The 19846-nt window shown below is 42.8% G+C and overlaps 2 protein-coding genes across 2 annotated transcripts; one reads left to right on the top strand and one right to left on the bottom strand.

The window, feature by feature from the left end:
• The first annotated feature begins 237 nt into the window (after positions 1 to 237).
• LOC101765436 (elongation factor 1-gamma 2) lies at positions 238 to 5961 on the top strand. Its single transcript, XM_004951395.4, has 8 exons — positions 238 to 393; positions 508 to 557; positions 3823 to 3972; positions 4054 to 4114; positions 4199 to 4251; positions 4329 to 4430; positions 4511 to 5009; positions 5276 to 5961. Exons 2-8 carry the CDS (start codon positions 549 to 551, stop codon positions 5653 to 5655), a joined length of 1254 nt encoding a protein of 417 aa, XP_004951452.1. The 5' UTR covers positions 238 to 393; positions 508 to 548; the 3' UTR covers positions 5656 to 5961.
• A 440-nt stretch (positions 5962 to 6401) lies between these two features.
• On the bottom strand, positions 6402 to 15082 carry LOC101765843 (serine/threonine-protein kinase EDR1). Its single transcript, XM_004951396.4, has 12 exons — positions 13850 to 15082; positions 12712 to 12815; positions 11828 to 12618; positions 10705 to 10745; positions 9432 to 9500; positions 9234 to 9334; positions 9046 to 9124; positions 8867 to 8965; positions 8195 to 8263; positions 7377 to 7426; positions 7115 to 7291; positions 6402 to 7015 (listed from the first exon to the last, which is right to left on the bottom strand). Exons 1-12 carry the CDS (start codon positions 14732 to 14734, stop codon positions 6931 to 6933), a joined length of 2550 nt encoding a protein of 849 aa, XP_004951453.1. The 5' UTR covers positions 14735 to 15082; the 3' UTR covers positions 6402 to 6930.
• Between the last annotated feature and the right edge of the window lie 4764 nt (positions 15083 to 19846).

The raw sequence follows: 19846 nt of genomic DNA on the forward strand, positions 1-19846 counted from the left end.
TGAGCTTTCTTTCCTTCTCATTTTAGGCCCATTACCAATACCAGCCCATAAGATTACTCACTCACAACAGTTGGGCTACAGGACCAAAATAAGAACAAACAAGGCTCTATAAGGCCCATTCTTGCTTGAGTGAAAATTGGGCTTAGGGCCTTAAAAGCACCGACGAGCCTTGCTCTCGACGCCGCATCTTCAGATTAATGTGAGCCGTCCATAAATTTCTTCGCTTCGACCTCCAACGGCTGCGATCGCGCGCGTGCAACCCTAGGCACGAGATCCCAAACTTCCCAACTCCCAACCCAAGGGTTGCGGGCTGCTACTCCGCCTCTGGCTTGGCCTCCGCTCTCCGCTGCTGTGCCGCACTGCCGCTCGCCCGATCTCGCGCTTGCCGCAGCGGTAAGTTTCACGTCTTAGCAAAAAATTCGAGGAACTTTTGCGATGTCTTCTTGCGTTATTTGCGTTTTTTATGCTACTGATTTTTTTTATCATTGGTTTTCTTGTGTTGTGCAGATCTGAGATCGAGCGAACAGCGAAGCTAGCGGCCGGTGGAGATGGCGCTTGTAAGTGTTTCTACGTTTGAGCCTTTTTTGTGCACTACCTGGTATCTTTGGGTGCTTAGATTTGATGTGCTAGATGCGTTTAATTAGCTAACTTGGATTAGCGAGGTTGTTAGCTTGTAGTTTGGACTTGGTGTGGTGTGGCAAGTTATTTTCTTGTAAATTAATTACGTTCATGGGCTTCTGTGGGCTGTAGAAGCTACAGCAAGGATTTTTTTTTTATCTGTCTCGAGTTCAGATAAAATTTGGGCGCAAAATTATCCCACTTTGCATGCTTTCCTTCTCGCAGAGGATGGGGGTGCTCCCATTTGAATGTTAGAGATTGAATTCATTTGCATCCTTGTTGTAGTTAGGAAAATGATGATTGCCTGTAGAATGGCTTGTCTTATACAAACCATGCATGAGCTTATTGACTTGGGGACTTAGACATCTTTCATTACATTCTTATTGAGATGGTATGATAAGATTGGTGTTGTCATGTACTCCCTCCGTTCCAAATTATAGGTCGTTTGGACTTTTTTAGATTCATATATTTTGCTATGCACTTAGATATACACTACGTGTATATGCATAGCACAAGCTATGTATCTAGAAAAGCTAAAACAAACTATAATTTGGGACAGAGGAAGTAGCAAACACCTCCCAGCAGTTCTTTGATGTACTAAATTTGTGTACTGCCTAGCTATTAATTGAAGACTTGTGGTCAATTCTTTCCCAATTCGTTTAAGGATTCCACATATCTCCAGCTGTGATTTGCATAGTGGTTTTCTTTCAACATGATTTGGTGTATTGATTTGCTGCATGCTAATTAATTAGAAATTTTTCAGACAGAAGGCATAGCTGCCTTTAAGCTGAGCTGAGAAATTGTATCTTGGATATTATTTTACTGCCCTCGATGGTTTCCACCAATCAGAGCGCCTTTGTCAGGGGAAGAAATATCCATGACAACTTCCTGTTTGTCCAACAAATGGTGAAATCCTTGCACATGAAGAGAGAGGCTCATATTCTCCTCAAGCTGGATATTTCTAAAGCATTCGACTCGGTTTCATGGTCCTTTCTCCTGGAGGTTATGAGGCAGTTGGGTTTTGGACAGAGATGGCGGGACATGTTATGTCTAATCTTGTCGACCTCGTCCACTCGTGTGTTAGTGAATGGGGAGCCAGGGGAATCTATTCTTCATAGCCGAGGTCTTCGTTAGGGTGATCCACTCTCTCCCATGCTCTTCATACTGGTCATGGACGTCCTAAATTCTCTCATGGAGTACGCGGCTAGAGAGAGATTGCTTCAGCCACTTGCTGTTCAGCAAGCTCGGCATCGGGTCTCCTTTTTTGCTGATGATGCTGTGATTTTCCTAAGGCCCGGGAGGACTGATCTGCAAGTAATCAGAAGCATCCTTGACCTGTTTGGACACACTTCCGGCCTCCACACTAATCTGGTGAAAAGTTCTGTTTCTCCCATACACTGTTCAGAGGAAGAGATGCTTATCACTGCTGAAGTCTTGTCGTGTGCTGTAAAGGAACTCCCATGCATGTATCTTGGTTTGCCTCTTTCTATTCATAAGCCCACCAGAGAAGTGCTCTTGCCTTTGATTGACAAAGTAGCTGATCATTTGCCTGGTTGGAAGGCATCCCTGATGAACAGAGCAGGTCGGTTGGTAATGGTTAGGATGGTTTTATCCGCCACTCCCATTTATTCCTTGATAGCTCTTGATTTGCCAAAGTGGGTGTTTAAAACCATTGATAAGAGGAGGAGAGGTTTCCTTTGGAAAGGTCAGGAACAAGCCAATGGTGGTAACTGCCTAGTGTCCTGGGAAAGAGTTCAGCGGCCCCTGGAATATGGAGGATTGGGGATTCATAATCTGGAAACTCTTGGTTGGGCATTGCGTATCCGATTGTTGTGGACTCAGAAAACTGATCCTTCTCGGCCTTGGGCTGGATTCCAAATTCAAGCTCCTCATAATGCCCAAGCCCTGTTTAAGGTAGCAGTCGACCATATTGTGGGCAATGGTGTTTCCACTCTTTTCTGGAAAGATAGGTGGGTTAATGGTCACACTATCGAGGAGTTGGCTCCCAACCTGTTCAAGGCCATCCCCAAAAGGGCAATTAGAAGACAGACAGTAGCCCAAGCTCTTGTTAATCGAAGCTGGTTGGCAGACATCAAAGGCGCACTTACAGTTCAGGTTTTATTGGAATATCTCCAGATTTGGGACCATGTTGAGGGAGTTGTCCTGCAGCAAGATGTTCCAGATCAGCTCAGATGGAAACTCACACAGAATGGCGTATACAGCAGCAAGTCAGCCTATGCTGCCTTCTTTGTTGGAACCATTAAATTTGCTCCTTGGAGGAGGATTTGGAAGAGTTTCGCCCCTTCGTTGCAAATTCTTCATTTGGTTAGCCATCAACAATAGATGTTGGACAGCGGACCGTCTTGCCAAACGAGGATTGCCTCACCCTGAGGTCTGTCCTTTTTGTGATCAAGAGGAGGAAACCATTCAGCATCTGTTAGTCGGCTGTGTATTTACAAGGCAGATTTGGACCTTGATCCTCCAACCTCTACAACTGACAGCCCTGATACCCTCACCTTCTGAGGCTCGTTTTTCTTTTTGGTGGAGGAAGGCATTGCGCTCAGTACCTAAGGAGATAAGGAAAGGGCTTAACTCGCTAATTATCCTGGTTTCCTGGGAGATTTGGAAACACAGGAATTCATGTGTTTTTGAGAATGCTAGGCCAAGCACCTCTTTGCTGCTCCAGACAGTTGGCAGATGAGTGTAGCGTTTGGGGCATGGCTGGGGCAACTAAACTTCAGGAACTCCTAGTGAGGTCGCTGGCCCCACCAGCCTAGGTCAAGGGGTTTTTGGTCGAGGTCATGCTTGTTGTCGTCTGTAAGCTTCGCTGTGTAGGTGTGTGGGGGTGTGTTTCAGTGCTCGGGTTTTGGTCCTTAACCGGACTTGTTGTGCTCTCTTTTCTCTCTTAATGAAATGACACACAGCTCTCCTGCGTCGTTCGAGAAAAAAACACATATGTATTTGGCAATTCCACACTTTGAAATCAGTTCACACCAATTGTCGGACTTTAGGTAACTTATTATAGAGTACGGATTACCGAGTCAGCTCATACGTGTTTGAATGAGCTACCATTTAACTTGTATGATTGTCTAGTTTGATCCTACAACTTGTATTGGTTGTTTTAATTTCTTCATTCCCATTTGTTCTCGTGACAGGTTTTTGTTGGTATATACAAGTTTATAGCCTACCTTTTGTGTTGTATAGGTACTGCATGCTGGCAGTGGTAACAAAAATGCATTCAAGGCACTTATTGCCGCAGAATACAGTGGCATCAAGGTTGAGTTGGTGAAGGACTTTCAAATGGGTGTCTCCAACAAAACTCCTGAGTTTCTCAAGATGAACCCTATTGGGAAGGTACGAAATAATGTTTTGTACCTTAAGAAGCCTGAAGGCTGATAGAATGGTCCATAATGTAATTTGGGCACTTCATTGCAGGTTCCTGTCCTCGAGACTCCTGATGGTGCTGTTTTTGAGAGCAATGCAATTGCACGATATGGTAAGCCAAATGTAGCAACATTGATGTCAAATATTTTGTTTGCAGTTATTTGATTTAGCACTGAATATTGTCATCTTTGTGAAGTTGCTCGTTTGAAGGCTGACAACCCGCTTTATGGATTTTCACTGATTGATTATGTGAGTGATGTTTTACATCCATTTGATCATTTTATTATTTTCTTTTACCTGTGCTTAAATGTTTTTGTTTGTTTCAGGCCCACATTGAACAATGGATGGACTTCGCTGCAACAGAGGTTGATGCTAACATTGGGAAGTGGTTGTTCCCACGTATGGGGTTTTATCCCTATGCTGCTGTGGTATGTATTTCCACGTGGCTAACACTCTTTGTGTTTCTCAAAAGCTTGATTGTAGTCTTATATTTCCATTTGCTCAACAGAGTGAGGAAACAGCCATTGCGGCTTTGAAAAGAGCATTGGGTTCCCTCAACACCCACCTTGCATCAAACACATTCCTTGTTGGGCATTCAGTGACTCTTGCGGATATCGTGCTGACATGCAACCTCTACTTGGGCTTTATTCGGATCATGACCAAGAGTTTCACCTCGGAGTTCCCTCATGTTGAGAGGTACTTCTGGACCATGGTTAACCAGCCAAACTTCAAGAAAGTCATAGGTGATGTGAAGCAGGCAGAAGCTGTGCCACCTGTTCAAAAGAAGGTGGCACCAGCCAAGGAGCAGAAGCCTAAGGAAACCAAAAAGGAGGCCCCAAAAGAGGCCCCAAAGCCTAAGGCAGATGAGAAACCAGCGGAGGAAGAGGCACCAAAGCCTAAGCCGAAGAATCATCTTGATTTGCTTCCTCCAAGCAAGATGATCCTTGATGATTGGAAGAGGCTGTACTCCAACACGAAAACCAACTTCCGCGAGGTTGCTATTAAAGGTACATTTTCCTTCCAAATTCATGTTTAAATATTACATCATTAATTGATGTTGACTGAATATACACTGTTGATGGCTACACAAGATTTTACAGTAGAACTTTTGAGTATCTTGTAGCTTTTAGTTCAAATTATAAGCAGGTAATCGAAATTTTGTATGATTTTTTTATGGTTTGCACAGTTTCCAGATCTTGATACTCAATTTTGTATTTGGTAACTTCAAGTGCGACATACAGATTAACTGAACTCATCTCCCATATATTTTCAGGTTTCTGGGATATGTATGACCCAGAGGGCTACTCCCTGTGGTTCTGTGACTACAAGTACAATGATGAGAACACCGTGTCCTTTGTAACCATGAACAAGGTTGGTGGGTTCCTGCAGCGGATGGACCTGTGCCGCAAATACGCCTTTGGCAAGATGCTTGTGGTCGGCTCTGAGCCACCTTTTAAGGTCAAGGGGCTCTGGCTCTTCCGTGGCTCAGAGATCCCCAAGTTCGTCATGGATGAGGTCTATGACATGGAGCTCTATGAGTGGACCAAGGTTGACCTCTCTGACGAGGCCCAGAAGGAGCGTGTCAATGCCATGATTGAGGACCAGGAGCCCTTCGAAGGTGAGGCCTTGCTGGATGCGAAATGCTTCAAGTGAGCCCATTTATTTGTTATAGAACTGTGGAAGGAGATGTCTACTTTTTGGGTCCAGTTCTAACTAGTCAATACTTCTGGAACTCATCAATGTTAGTTTTGATACTGGGTGTACTGGTTATTTTCTGTGCTATGTTGAAAGAGTTTGGCCATGATAACGGGAGGTTTGCCTGCATCAAGTGCAACATTGCAATGCATTCATGTGCATCATATACCCTTCCGGTAAACTTGATATACGTATTCATTCACCCTGTAAGGCTGTAACTGGTTGATCTGCATGACATGAATAATTGTGTGGCTCCGGCTGTCTCGCTGCAAGTGTCAAGGGATTGTGAATTTAATTTAATTTCAACTTGAATCCAAGTTGTAAACACCATAGTTTTAACATGCAAAATTTACCTAATGTTACGTCTGGCATTCCGCATGCAATATGGAATACGTGCTAGTTGTGCGAAACCTGACGAATTGTCCTTAAATTTACCCTGGTGCATCGTAGTGAACGCGCATATTTTGAAGAATATGGTAAATATGAGCTAGCTACTGACAAGAATTTTGAGGTGGTGCATCGCATGAAGGTGTATATTTTGAAACAAATAAGGTAAATATGAGGTAGTTACTCTCCAAAAAAGTTAGCTCAACTTAACCGTCGCCCCTGGATTCACACCAAGGTATTTGGATGCAATTACATCCTTTCGTAAAAATCGTTAGTCACAAAGAAGATGCAACATTGGTAGCCATGAAAAACTGAGGTAAAGAAGCCTTCTTCGTTTTCCCCTTGAAAAAGATAACCAAAAGTATTAAAATGCACATTCACAAAAGAAGCAAGGTAGCATCCGTATACATGATATACATTTGCATGTGGTCAACATTGGGCTGCAACTTTTTGCAGACACCATGAAATTTTGACATCTTTTTCCATCTTTCGTAAGACGTGGTGAAAAAACTTCAAGATCCTATCTTTGTGGTGAATTCTGATTCTCAGAATCACCCCGTTCAAAATCCAGAACTGAACAATTATTTACCATGGCACAGAGCACTTCGTGTCGCACCACTTTTCTTCACTTGAGACTACACACTACGCTTTCTCCAGCAGCGCCTTTGCACAGCTTCAGAGACTCACATTTTCACAAGGTGATGTGTAGAACCTTCGCCCATACACATCTATACCGCAGAGATTCTGAATATATCTCCACGAGCTTCAACATGAAAATTTTAGCCCTGTGGTAGGGCTTAAATACTTGAACACCTGTGTCCTGAGATTTGTCTCAGGAAAGGTATGTCAGCAGCTTTCTGTAACAACTAAACGCTGTAGTTGCTTTAGAGGTGACAAGAGCTGGGAAAACGACGGCCTTTTGCTTGGATCGCTGCACAAAACATAAGGTTCCTCATCAGTGGAGCGAGTAGCAGGGGAAACGAAAACTATTGTAGAAATAGGATGGTTGGGGGAATTAATTTAGTCTTACTTATCCCAACATGAAGATATTATGCTAGCCACCTGCGGGTCCACTTCCTTGGGGATGTCTAGTCGTCTGTTCTGGAATCCAACTGCTCCAACAACTTGCATTGGATTCAACCCACTCCATGGTACACGCATGGTTGCTAGTTCCCATAGGATTACTCCAAAGCTGTAGACGTCACACCTGAAGCCAGCAGGAAATGTTGGGTGTGCAGAAGATGACAGGGGCAACAGAAAAAAGCAACATGTCCATGGAACTCACTACTCACTTCTCATTTGATGGTTCATTACGTAGTACCTCAGGTGCCATCCACTCTGGCTGCAGGCCAACAGGAAATACAGTTATAAAGATGTGATGGTGACAGGTTATTTACAGAAAACACACGCTGAACAAGAAAAATATGGGAAGGCAATATTCTTGTGGAACATAGGCCACCAATAACAAAATCATAGAACCGACATCCACATATGCATCCATTGAACTGCTGTGATATGAAGTTTTGAACAAAGGAGGCCGCAATGATGCAATGGTTATGCTGAGGATTAAATAATGCATGATGCAGCATCCTAAGAGTATTTGACTTGTGCAGGTTTCTGTCCCTATGCAATAAGAAAGCAATTTCATTCCGAACTACAGATTTGCTATTTGGAAAGAACTAAGATGGTCATTTGTCAGCACCATATTTCCCTTCCTAGTCTATTCCAAAATGAGTACTCTAATGGTCTACAAAAGAATGATGTATTTCATACAGCACATTTGTCATGTTTCAGTTGGCAAATTGGCATTGAGCATACATCGTGTTGAGACTTGAGAGTGCCACCTACCATGTCTCCATCTTTTTTTTTTGGGGTGGTGTGTGTGTGGGGGGGGGGGGGGGGGGGGGGGGGGGTTCTAATTTAAGTTTGTCTACTATGGGAGTTGCATTTGTTTTAGTCTTTCCTGCCTTATGTTAACACCACTTTCATGTGGTGAATCGGTACGAAGTTTCAGTGATCTAGCTGTAGTATATTCTAGGTTTGTAGCCTCTCAAATAGTAAAAACAGTCAATATGAACAAATAGAAAAATTAAAGGATGAGGGGTATTACTGTTCCAGCAGTTGACTTAGAGGAAAGGAAAGTATGATGTTTCAACCTTGACATGCCAAAATCAGACACCTGCAAGGGACATATGCATATTGTGTTGAGATCAACAACAATGATTTGGTGATGCAAGCGTAAAACAAATGCGTAATAAACATTGATTTCTCCAAAGTAACAACTTTACATTGTCTGCGGAAGGTATAGAACCTGTAAACTGTAACTAAAGAATAATAAGGTAAATAAACAGCAGTTATGGACACTGCAGTTATTGTTCTGAGCTGGACAATACCATTGGAGGCAATGCTAACCAGCTATACCCCAAAGCTGTTGTACATGGAACCCAGTATTTACTTACCTCTAACTAAATCATATTCATAGGTTCAGGGGGTTCAGTGCCTCATTAAGATTGGATATACTGTGCACCACACAAGCTGACACTGATTGTTAGCAAGAGGCCTATTGAAAAGTGCAGGAAGGAAGGAATCTAGTAGTTCCATGCACAGAATAAAAAATAAGCAAAGTGCACTCTTTAAAGCAAACATTCTATCACCGCGATATAATCTGTCTTGGTACGAGAGCATAGTGAGAACCAATAGGCCTCTCCCAGATGAAGTACAGGAGCACAATAACAAGAAAATAGGTGTGCATCGAAAGAGATGTTATAGAGGGAAGAGTCACCTTAACAACCCAATTTTTATCCACTAAAAGATTTGGGGATTTCAGGTCGCGGTGGACAATGGTAGGATGGCTAGAGTGCAGGTAGTTCATCCCTTTTGCCTGAAAGAATACAATATCAACAGCTGCATAGAACAAACCACAACATATGTATGAAACTAAAACAACGTGCCCAAGCTTACCACATCTAGTGCCATTTTTAGCCTGCGTACTTCATCGACTTGACTATTTGGTCGATGCAACAGGCGATATAGGCTTCCCCTGGCAAAAACAAGTATGTTTTCTGTAATTGCCCTTTGTATTCATCAAACAAGAAGCATTGAAATTATCAGTTAGCATTTTAACTACAAATAGAGGAACTTGTACAAACCTTGGGAGGTACTCAGTTAATATAGAGAGATTTGGCGATTGTGTCACATATCCCAAGAAAAGAACAACATTGGGATGTCTTAATCTCGACATGATTCTCACCTGAAAGGCAACAACACATATTTAGCTGAGGAAAAAGAAATCAATAGCCATTTAACTCAATATGAGAGATAGATTCATGTCTTAAAATTTAACTCACTTCACATTTAAATTGCTCTAGTGAAACACCTGATAAATCCTGATCAAGAAATTTCTTCACTGCAACCTCCTGAAATTTACAAGGAAAAGGCGTCAGGAGAACTGAAACTCTCAAAGAACAGATTCAGCAGTCAAAGGAAGACTGCATATGTTCCTCGACAGAATTGGTAAGCTGCAATACGTATTCTTAGAGATAAGAAAAGACTTTCAAATGTTTAGTCTGAAGGTTTATGTGCATGTTAAAGCATTTGGATACATGTCCATGCTGACAGCTTGACGTACATGGAACAAAGTCATAATTATTGACTCATACTCACATGTCTTCCTAGTTCAGTTTTTTCTTATACAGATGTCAACTGGAGTAGGTAAACTTTCACTTTGCCTCTATTAGGAATAAAACCTGATGCACAATGTTTGCTTGCTAAAGGTCAAAGCTTATCCATGCAGTATAAAGATGATAACAGGTTATCAGACCTTAGAACTACAAGAACTGATCAATTAGTAATGTCATTGCATAATGCCTAATCACGAGTCAGGCGTGTCATTCCACACATTGGTAGACTTGGTGTTGCGGTAAGGACATTAATCCCAAAAGTTAGTATGTGCAAGTTCTCCAAAATCATAGCATCAACAAATACCTCAAAACTAAAGAAAATAGAAAAAAGTCAAAAGTGCAACCCCTGGCTTATCTTAGGAGGAGCATAGAGAACCCCATAGGAGGTACACTACGAGCACCCAGGTTCAAGCCCCAGTAGGCAGCCTCTCAATGGAGGCTCTACCAATTGAGCCATCACTAGGTTACTAAAACTATGTCAGTAGTTTGCGTCTTGCTCAAAGGTTCAGTTTGCAGTCATCAAAAGAATCGAAGCAATAACTAAACAGGAAAATGAAAGCTAAAGGGTTACAAGCTATCGGCTGAAGAGTTATTTTCCCAACACTTGTCAATCATGATAAACTACTATAAATGACAAGCATGTTCCAAGGCCTGTAGCCACAAGAAAATACTATTAACTTTGCATAACCATGATCTGCTATGGATGGCACATGTATTAATTCATTAAACGAACTAGAACGAACGCGTGTAGAGCAAACAGCTATACAAAGGGAAAAACATCACTTATCAGCACAAGAGCAACTAAATCATCTCTTGTTATGTTATCTTTTTTTTTTTGCGGGCTATTGTATTGTTACCTTATGATGTATTAAATTACACAATATGCTAAATCCCTAGCAAAATGTCATGCAAGGATTTGCTATTAGAATATTTGACTTACCGTGCCATTCCAATCTGCATGATAAACTTCCCCATATGAACCTGCAACGATATAAACTTAAGTATAGCACTGAATAGCCATAGCCAAGAAACAAATAGTGCACAAAAATGGACAGACCAATTAACTTCCAAATGTAGGGGAATTCTTATTCATACTAAAACTTGAGGGGCAGTTTTCATCTATACCACGCAGCTTGTCAATGATACGTGGTGTCTTGTCCTGTCATTGACACAGCTTGATGGTATAGATGAAAAGTGCACCTCAAGTGGTGGTACAGATAAAAATATTCCACAAGAAGTAAAAATAAACATACTCTAACAGTACCAGAAGTACATGCCAAAAGAAGAGGCACTTGAGATGAACTAATATGGGGAGCCTCATAGTAAAGTCCCAATCATTGTCCTAACAGTTTATTGGTAACAATTCTTTTTCCCTTTTGTTTTTCATGGCCTCATAAATAAATTTTGAAATTAATTTTCACTGTAATTTAAATTGGCAAAAGTTACAGAAAAATTATTGCGAAGAAAGAAGTACATTTGTTATCTGGGAATTAGGTATCTTTGTGTGGATGTAAACATTTTAAAACTACATTAATCTAGGAGCAGAGGAGATAATGAGAATTCGTATGGTATTGAAATGGAAGACAATACTGAAGGCGGGTACCATAAATTAAAAAATTCGGGGTATACAAATGCAGGAAAAAAATAGTTTACAAGATGTATGTGTCTGAAATCAGAGAGCGAAGCTTCAAGAGAACAGGTACAGAAAGATGGAAAGGTTGCCATCACTTAATTTCAACAATATAAATAAAATAATGAAAATAATGGTGAAGTCATATGAAATGGTTCCCCCAATTTGTGGGAAAATAGACAGTTGATTTTGTTCAAATCAGATTTGGGAAACATCAAAATGTAATAACTTATAAAGCTTGGCTTTGCAATTAAATAGAAATCTACTTCTCTTGACACTGGTTGAGAGCAAATTTCTAAGTGCTACATACATTTTTGTTGCAAGTTTGTTTTCATTCCAAAGAGTTCAGTGAGGGAGTTCACCTAAGAGAAGCTCCCTAATAACTAGTAATTTACTGCCTTACTGGTAAAAAGGCTAGGAACCAGGCACATACCTAAACCAATACGTTCTCCAATATCAAGATCTTCCCATGGTATTTCATATTCAGCAACGTCATCTATAACTGAGCTGATCGTTTTTGTACTAGACCAGCTCAACTTGTCCGAATTTCCGTTGCTACCTCCTGACATGCCCACCAAATAATCTTCAGCAACCCTCTGATCCTCATTGGAAATAGCACTAGCGGTATGACCACGCAAATCTAAATCTCTTATAATGTCTTCTGCATTTTCCACAGGGTGTTGTGCATTTTCATAAAGTGATGAAGAATCTTTAGCTGCAAAACCATTTGGCAAATTTTGCCGTGTTTGAGCAACTAGCAACCATCCTGCACTTTCTTTATCATGAATGTTACGACTATTTTGATCAGGTAATAAATCAGCAGGAAGCAATGCACCACTCTCCAAAAGTAAGTCATGCAAATTTTGCGCAAACTGTGGGTTCACTACATCAGGCACAACATACTTGGAAACATCATTGACTTTAATATCCCCTTCAAGATCTTTATCAGAGATAACATTTTGTTTAAGTTCTGCCTGAGATAAATCTGCCAGATTTGAAGTGAGTGCTAAAATAGAACTGTGATCAGATGAGCTTCCTCCAATGTCATTTCTGTTCTCACATCCACCATTAATCTGCTCAAGAGCTAGGCATAATTCTGCAACACTCTCTTCAATAGCATCACCGCGCAGTTGGCTATTGTTGGAATCCTGAAACTGACTGCCAGAAATGTCTGAAGGGATTAAGGTGCCTGGAGCTCCCATCAGATCAATAATATATTCAGTGCTGCAACAGTTAAAGTACATAAGATCAATAGTTCTAGTCCATCTTAAAATATTTATGATCAATTATGTAAATGGTGGTAAAATCGCATAATACCTGTCAAAATCAACTTTGACCAAATTAACAGCTCCTTCATCAGTTCCGGTGTAACATATTCCTTTCACAAGCTTACATGGCAGATTGACTCGATCAGCAAGTACCTGAAAAAAACAATTGGTTAGCTGGTGTCTGTCTACATAATCCTACCGCAAACTCTACTTTTAAGCAATCCGGTACACTTTAGAGAAATAGTTTGATGCATATTGACAAAATGGCTGAATACTGGAGTTCACAACAATATAGCAATTAATTAAATTATTTCAACTGGCACCATTAGTGCTACACCATTAACCATAGAAATTCAGAATTAGAGGTTGCTTCTAGCAACAATGCTAAACACACTAAACATGATGATTTAAAACCTTCTACAAGTAACATAAGTCCTGCACGACAGTCATTGCCACAGCCACAGAATGACACAAAAAACACATACAAGAACAATTGGCTGTTCTCTAATCCATTCTTCCTCATCTTTCCCATTCTCAAACTTCTTCCCCATATTCTCCCATACATTTTCTTGCACTCATGTTAAGTCCCAAACGCCAATGCTGATGATTTAGCACAGCCACTGCCACCTTATCATCTTGCTACACCACTGCTCACCGAAGAGCAGTCAGCAACCACCATTCACTGATCAACTCACCTCAAACAAACCATACATTTGCTTGTGGCTGAACTAAACTCTTGCAGTTACCAACCCTGGTATGTACCCTTGGAGTTGAAAAGACTTTTTGATCCCACTACTCAAATTCTTAAAATTGAAGTTTCAATGTCCAGGTGGTTTGCAATCCAGGTGAAAAGATTACATTCAAATTGTAAGTTCTCAGAAGTCAGAATGACAATATTAAAAAAAACTCCACAAAGGGCCAATTATATAGGTTCTTAGAAACCAATGGGTGTTTCTTAAATCGCAATTGAAAGTTCATTATTCTTTCTTTAACCTTTCATGGGCAATCTAGCTTTCAAATAATTCGAGGGAGTGAATGAACAGGAACGATAATAGGTGGCTGATAGCCGATAGGTTAACTCCATAATAGAAATATAGAATATTGACCCCTAGATTGGGAACTACCCGTGTTCATGCAATAACTATCAGATTAAAAATAAGGATGATGACAGGTGCTGAGTTACTAACCTTAAATAGCAGTGATCGGTGCCGTGACAGCCCAACCCGAAGCGACCCGAGAGGAAGAACCACACTGTTGAGCTGGAGCGAGAGCTCACGTCTCTTGATGCTCCAGTCCATGTTCATCCCATCGGCATCCTCCACGAGACCGCCCATCGCATCAACAACGAGACCCGCAATCTTCTGCGCGAGCTCAGCCGAAGCAGCAGGGCCATGTTGTGCCCTAGTCTGCACAGCGATCGCCGCAGCCCTATCCTCCAGGCGTTTTAAGGTGGTGTCACGCTCCCGATCCACCAAGACGGCCAGGAAGGCGACGTCGCGCCCCGGCGGGACCGCCCTGAGGTAGTCGAGGGAAGGGAATTTCGCCTGGAATCCGGGGTGCAGCTGCGCGCCGCACACGTCGTAGAAGCCGTCGGGGAGCTGCTCGTCGTAGTTGACGGCGCTGTGGTTCCAGTAGCGCGCGGAGAGGGCCTCCGCGGGGGTCCGGTCGTGCCCGCCGGCCCCCACCGTGGCGCCGAGGCTGATGAGCTCGGCCGCGCGGATCTGGACGGAGTCCGCGTCGACGAGCCCCGCGTGGTCCGAGGCCGAGATCGCGAGCGCCAGCTGCACCTGGTAGTCCTCCTCCAGCCGCGTGGTGGCCGCCTCCGCACCGAGCCCCCTCGGCTCCTCAGCCGCCGCGGGGGCGACCGCCGCCGGCTGCGGCGGCTCGGGCGCCCCCGCCGCCGCGACGACGACCGGCGGCGGCGGAGGCGGCGCCGTCGTTGCCGCCGTCGGGTGCCCCGAGCGCCGGTGCCGCGGGCGGTGGTGGTCGGGCGCCGCGCCCGCGGCCCCTCCCCCCGCGGGGGCGGCCCCCGCGAGGTGGAGCTTGCGTAGCAGGTGCTTCATGCGGGACATCGGCGGCGACGCCGCGGCATACGAGGCGGCGACCCCCGAACCCCCACACCTCCGGCGCCGATCCGACCCGATTCGATCCCAATCGCGCGGGGAATTCCCGGCTCGCGTGCTTCAGCCGCGCCGATCGACCCGCCGACCGATCGATCTATCTATCTATCCATTTCTGACGTGAGCTGTGCTACGCTGTATCCTATTGGAGCGTCGTCGTGGATGCTTCGCGCTGGGGCTGGACGCGGCTGGAGAAGCCTGGAAAAAGAAGCAGCAGCGGCAGGCGGGGAATGGGGAGCAGAGCACGGGCACCAATACCTTCCTTGCCCCGCTCAGCGCGTGAATTTATTTTTCTTTTTACTACTAGTTCCAACTTGCCGCTCGATGCGTCGCGGTGTGCCGCGCTACAAGTGGTAATAATAATAAAATTGAAATGGTTTTGACGGGGCGGGGGGGCGGGGGGAGGGACGGGGCGGGGCGGATAAGCGCGCTGACGTGGCGGGCGCCGATCCGGGGGCCGGGCTCGCCTGGGGCCGTTCGGTCAAGCGTGGGAATTCAGCTTGGACTTTTAATTTGGAGAGGTTCTCTAGGCTCTATTTGGCTTGGTAAACCATCTGGCACGTCGGAATAATGAATGGCTTTCGAGTTTTCTTTTTCTTTTCAAGAATTATGGCTTTGGACGTGAAGACCAGCCAGCGATTGGATTTGTCCATGCGCCGTTGAAATTGATTCGAATAGAACTTGCGAGCGCAGTACTACTCTCAGGGCCGCATCTAGGAATAAATTTTAGGGGCTGTACACAATAGGTAGAAAACGGACATAAATTCATTAGATATCATTCTAAACTAGCATTAGTCTACATCAATTTATATGAAAATGAAAAAATAATGCAAAATAGATCATGAGAAGCAAAATAAATAGATAAATAAGAATTATTTTTACCAAACTAATAGATGACACGTGACACCATTATTCTTCATGAGAAGCAATCTATACGCAATGCAACATAAATTAGTGATACGTGGTGAATAATAACATAAAATTTCAATTTTATAGTTGAATTGTACAATATTCTTTCCAATGTCTTGCAATTCTAAGGATAGTAATGGTTGAACAATGTTTCTGAAACATCTTGCAATTGAGGGATGTTATAAAAGAAAATCTCTTAATTGACACTAGAAGATGACTCAATTCCTTTCATGCCTTTCTGCGCAATGAGTTCTAACTTTTATTCTTTATTTGATACTTTCATCACTTTTGTCAGTTAAGTTGGACAAAATGATCATCAAATCACCTTCAAAATTCATAAAACTTTTTTCTAATCATAGAAAATGAAGATGAATCCATTGCACATGTACCTTTGTAATTTTCAAATTAAAATTTACCAAATTTGACTACTTTTAAACCATGTATGAATTTTTATTGCACAAAAATACTTTCCAAAAAATTATGGGAAAACAACTAATATTCGTTACATGAGATGTAGTCATTTATAAATTATTTTCCATCATAAGTTACATAGAGAATTATCAAGTTTTTCTAAAATTTCTCAAATTCTCATTCTTCGTAATTCTATGTAAGTTATGCTAGGAAATAATTTAATAAGTTATTGCATCTGATGTGAGAAATGTTAGTTATTTTCCGATAATTTTTAAAAGTGTTTTGGTGCCATAGAATTCAAATAATTTGTAAAAGTAGCCTAATCCGATGAATTTTAATTTTAAAACTGTAAAGGTACAAGTGCGTCTTTAAGGAAAAATGAGGTTCATCTTCATTTGTTTTATCATTGCAAAAGGCTTATAATTATTGGAGGTGATTTAAAGATCGTTCCACTTGATTTAACAAACATAAGTGACAGAAATATCAAATAAGAAATGAAAATTAGAAGTTAGTATTATATTAGGAAGGGAAAAAATTGAGGGTCAAGAAACGAATGGAGTTATCTTTCGGTATCAAATAAGGAATTTCCACATGATATGCTTGGTCTACAAACAATATTGAATATTTAAATTTGTAATAATCTATGCTACTAGGTTCAAGCACTTAAAAGTAACACTCTAATAAGTTGATGCATTGTGCGGCCATGCCTCACGTCGCACGCCCTCCACCTCGCCTCGCATTGCCTTGTGTAGCTTCAGAGACGCGTCTTGCGTAGGCATGCACCCGGGAATACTATCAGTCGTGCATGATTGTTAGTCATTCGGTCACAGAAGCCACTCAAGATGTGATGTTCATCTTCCTCCTCCGTCAGACGCCATGTTTGGAGGTGGAGGGCTGATGTGGGAGTCCATGGCATGTTGACAAAGGAATGGGTTGGGCGGTAGGAAAGACAAACGACGGTGGTGGCGGGATGCACAATGGCATGGGTGTTGCCAACCAGGGGACAACAATAGAGATTCGGATAGACTAGCAAAATACTGCAGCACTAGCTAGGCGGCGGTGACAGGAGCCGCCGGAGACGAAGAAGGCATGCGATGATAGGGGCGAGCTTGATGATGGGCTGAGATGGGCCTTCTACAATGACGCACATGGCGATAGCGCGTGCTAGAAATAAGAGCCGCCCACGTAGCTGCCCACCTGCTTGCATACACTCTGCCGCCCTTGCCTATTGTGGATGGATGCAGGTTGTTAGCGAGTGTATTTGGAACATCGCCAATCATCAGCACGCCCACGCCCGCTCACCTGCGCTCAGTTTTTTTCCATGCCAACACAAGGGCGAAATGCTGGCGGCTAATTCCTTCGCAAATAATTGGGGGTGAGCTAGCAATTGGCTAAACGAGCATTGGCACCAACCAAACGTGCCCTATAAACTGAGACTTGAAGCCCATAAATACATCATTTACCTTGCTACACTAGCTAATAGTTGCTGGCTGATTCTATTTCACAAGTTACTATTTTTCTTCAACCTCTACCTGGCTTGAGCCAGTACAACCTCTACCCATGGTGCAAAAAACTAAAGGAGGTGCTTAGGAGGCCCCATTGGTTTCCAGGAGGTAGGGGCCCAAGGACCCCCACCCCCACCCCCCACAGGCACACTCTTCGCATGTCAAACACGGGTTGCTTTCTCAACAAGTAAAAAATATCGTTGAACTGAGGTTCTCTAACTCCAACTATGTCACAAAGTGGAGGATAAAGAAGAGAAAGAAGACGCACTAAAAAGAAAAAAAAAAGTGTACGATCCCCCTCAAGTTTTTTAGCGAATCAATCTCCCTCGAGGTTTAAGTATCTTTTCTAGCCTTTAGAAAAGTAAATAAAATGCGAGAAAAGATAACCGATGGATGGTTTTCTTAGGCCAATCTCAGTAAGGAGTTTCATGGTAGTTTCATAAGCATTAAATTCTATGCCACATCAGCAATTTTGCTAACTTGGTAGGGTCATTATGAGGAGAGAGGAGGAGGAGTTTCATCAGATGAGAGAGGAGTTTCATCCCCATGAAACTCATATGGCTTGGTTACCAAGTACCCAATCTTGGTAATAGTGCAATGAAACTGTCCACTGAGACTGCCCTTATGCGCAATGACTTCTTCTCTAACTCCAACTATGTCATGAAGTGGAGGATAAATAATGCCAGTCTCAGTGCACAGTTTCATTGCACGGTTACCAAGATTGGGAACTAGGTAGATGTGCCTGTTGAGTATCATGGGATGAAACTCCTCTCACATATGATGAAACTCCTCTCACATGGGATAAAAACCTTGTCAAGTCAGCAAAATTGCTGATATGTTATGAATTTAAGGAAAAAGTGTATTTTTCATCCCTCAAATATTGCAAAAGTGTGATATTCATCCCTTATGTTTCGTTCGGTGCAAACTAACTAAATCGGTGCATTTATTATCCATATCTTAGTTTAACAATGGTTTAGTGCCATCTAATAATGGTTTGCACCACATAATCATCTACCTAATCCCTACTCAGCGATGTAATATGTGAGTCAAAGATATAAATCTAAAAAAATACAGTGAATCCTCTAAATTGCCTATCTTGGAAAAATTTTATAAAAAAAATTAACGGAACCAATTCACACCAAATTATTATAACGATTGACTCAGCATTAGTCATGGCTCAGCAGTGATTAGTAAGATGATTGCATGGCTTAAACCAATGTTATATGATAAAAACCATTGTTAAACTAAGATGGGGATGGTAAACGTACTGGTTTAGTTAGTTAAGGGGTTCATTTGCACCAAATGAAATATGAGGGATGAATATCACACTTTTGCAATACTTGAGAGATGAAAAATATACTTTTTTCTGAATTTAATACCCTTAAAACTCTTCGTAAAACTTCCACTACTCAGGAAGCAGCCGCCCAAAAAATAGTACGTGCAGCGGTGATCACACATGATCTCCATTCAAGTTTTAAGTAGCTTTTCTAGCCTTTAGAAAAGTAGTATACGCCAGAAAAGATAATCAATGGATGGTTTTTCTTGTACTTCGCGTAACATCTCACTTTCAACAAAAGCAAATTAAAGTCCTCTACCGGGCATTAAACAAACTCGATGTCGCCAGCATCGGCACACGTGCGGCATGGCAAACCAATTCTACAACTTGTACCGGTAGGCCACGAAAAAATTCAAATGAACAATACTACTAGCAACATCAAGAACAAAGAGCTGGTGACTCATCTCGAAGAAGGAAAAGAAAATGATCTGATGACTAGCATATGGACAAGCAATTAGACTGCTCATGCATAGATCGAGTTGGCTTGTACGTCTATCTCCCTCTCGCCATTGGGTCACCCGTCGCCTTGAGCAAAGCAAGCATGGTGCTCCGTCCCCGCGCTTTCTCGATCGGCGCCTTGTGCTGTTGGTGGCATTTGCCGGCAAAGTGCAGCGCAGTGCAGCAGTACGCTCTCGCTCTATCTTGGAGTCCGTAGCCGATGACGTCGTTTGGCTTTTGTTTGGCCGGGGACGGGGGGAACCGGCCGTGCTTCCGTGAACGCGGCCACATTCACCGGCCGGCAACCGTACGTACAGCAGGAGAACCAAAGCTAGGGTCCCGGGGCCCCGGCAGGCAAAGCCAACCGGCAGTAGTACTGCAACTGCCGGTGCACGCCCGGATTCTCCCGTACGGTCTGCGCCATGCTCCCCAAGCTACTGGTGGTTCTCGGTTGGGTCGCTCATT

The sequence above is a fragment of the Setaria italica genome, chromosome I (genome assembly GCF_000263155.2).
Source record: "Setaria italica strain Yugu1 chromosome I, Setaria_italica_v2.0, whole genome shotgun sequence".
Classification (NCBI taxonomy): domain Eukaryota; kingdom Viridiplantae; phylum Streptophyta; class Magnoliopsida; order Poales; family Poaceae; genus Setaria; species Setaria italica.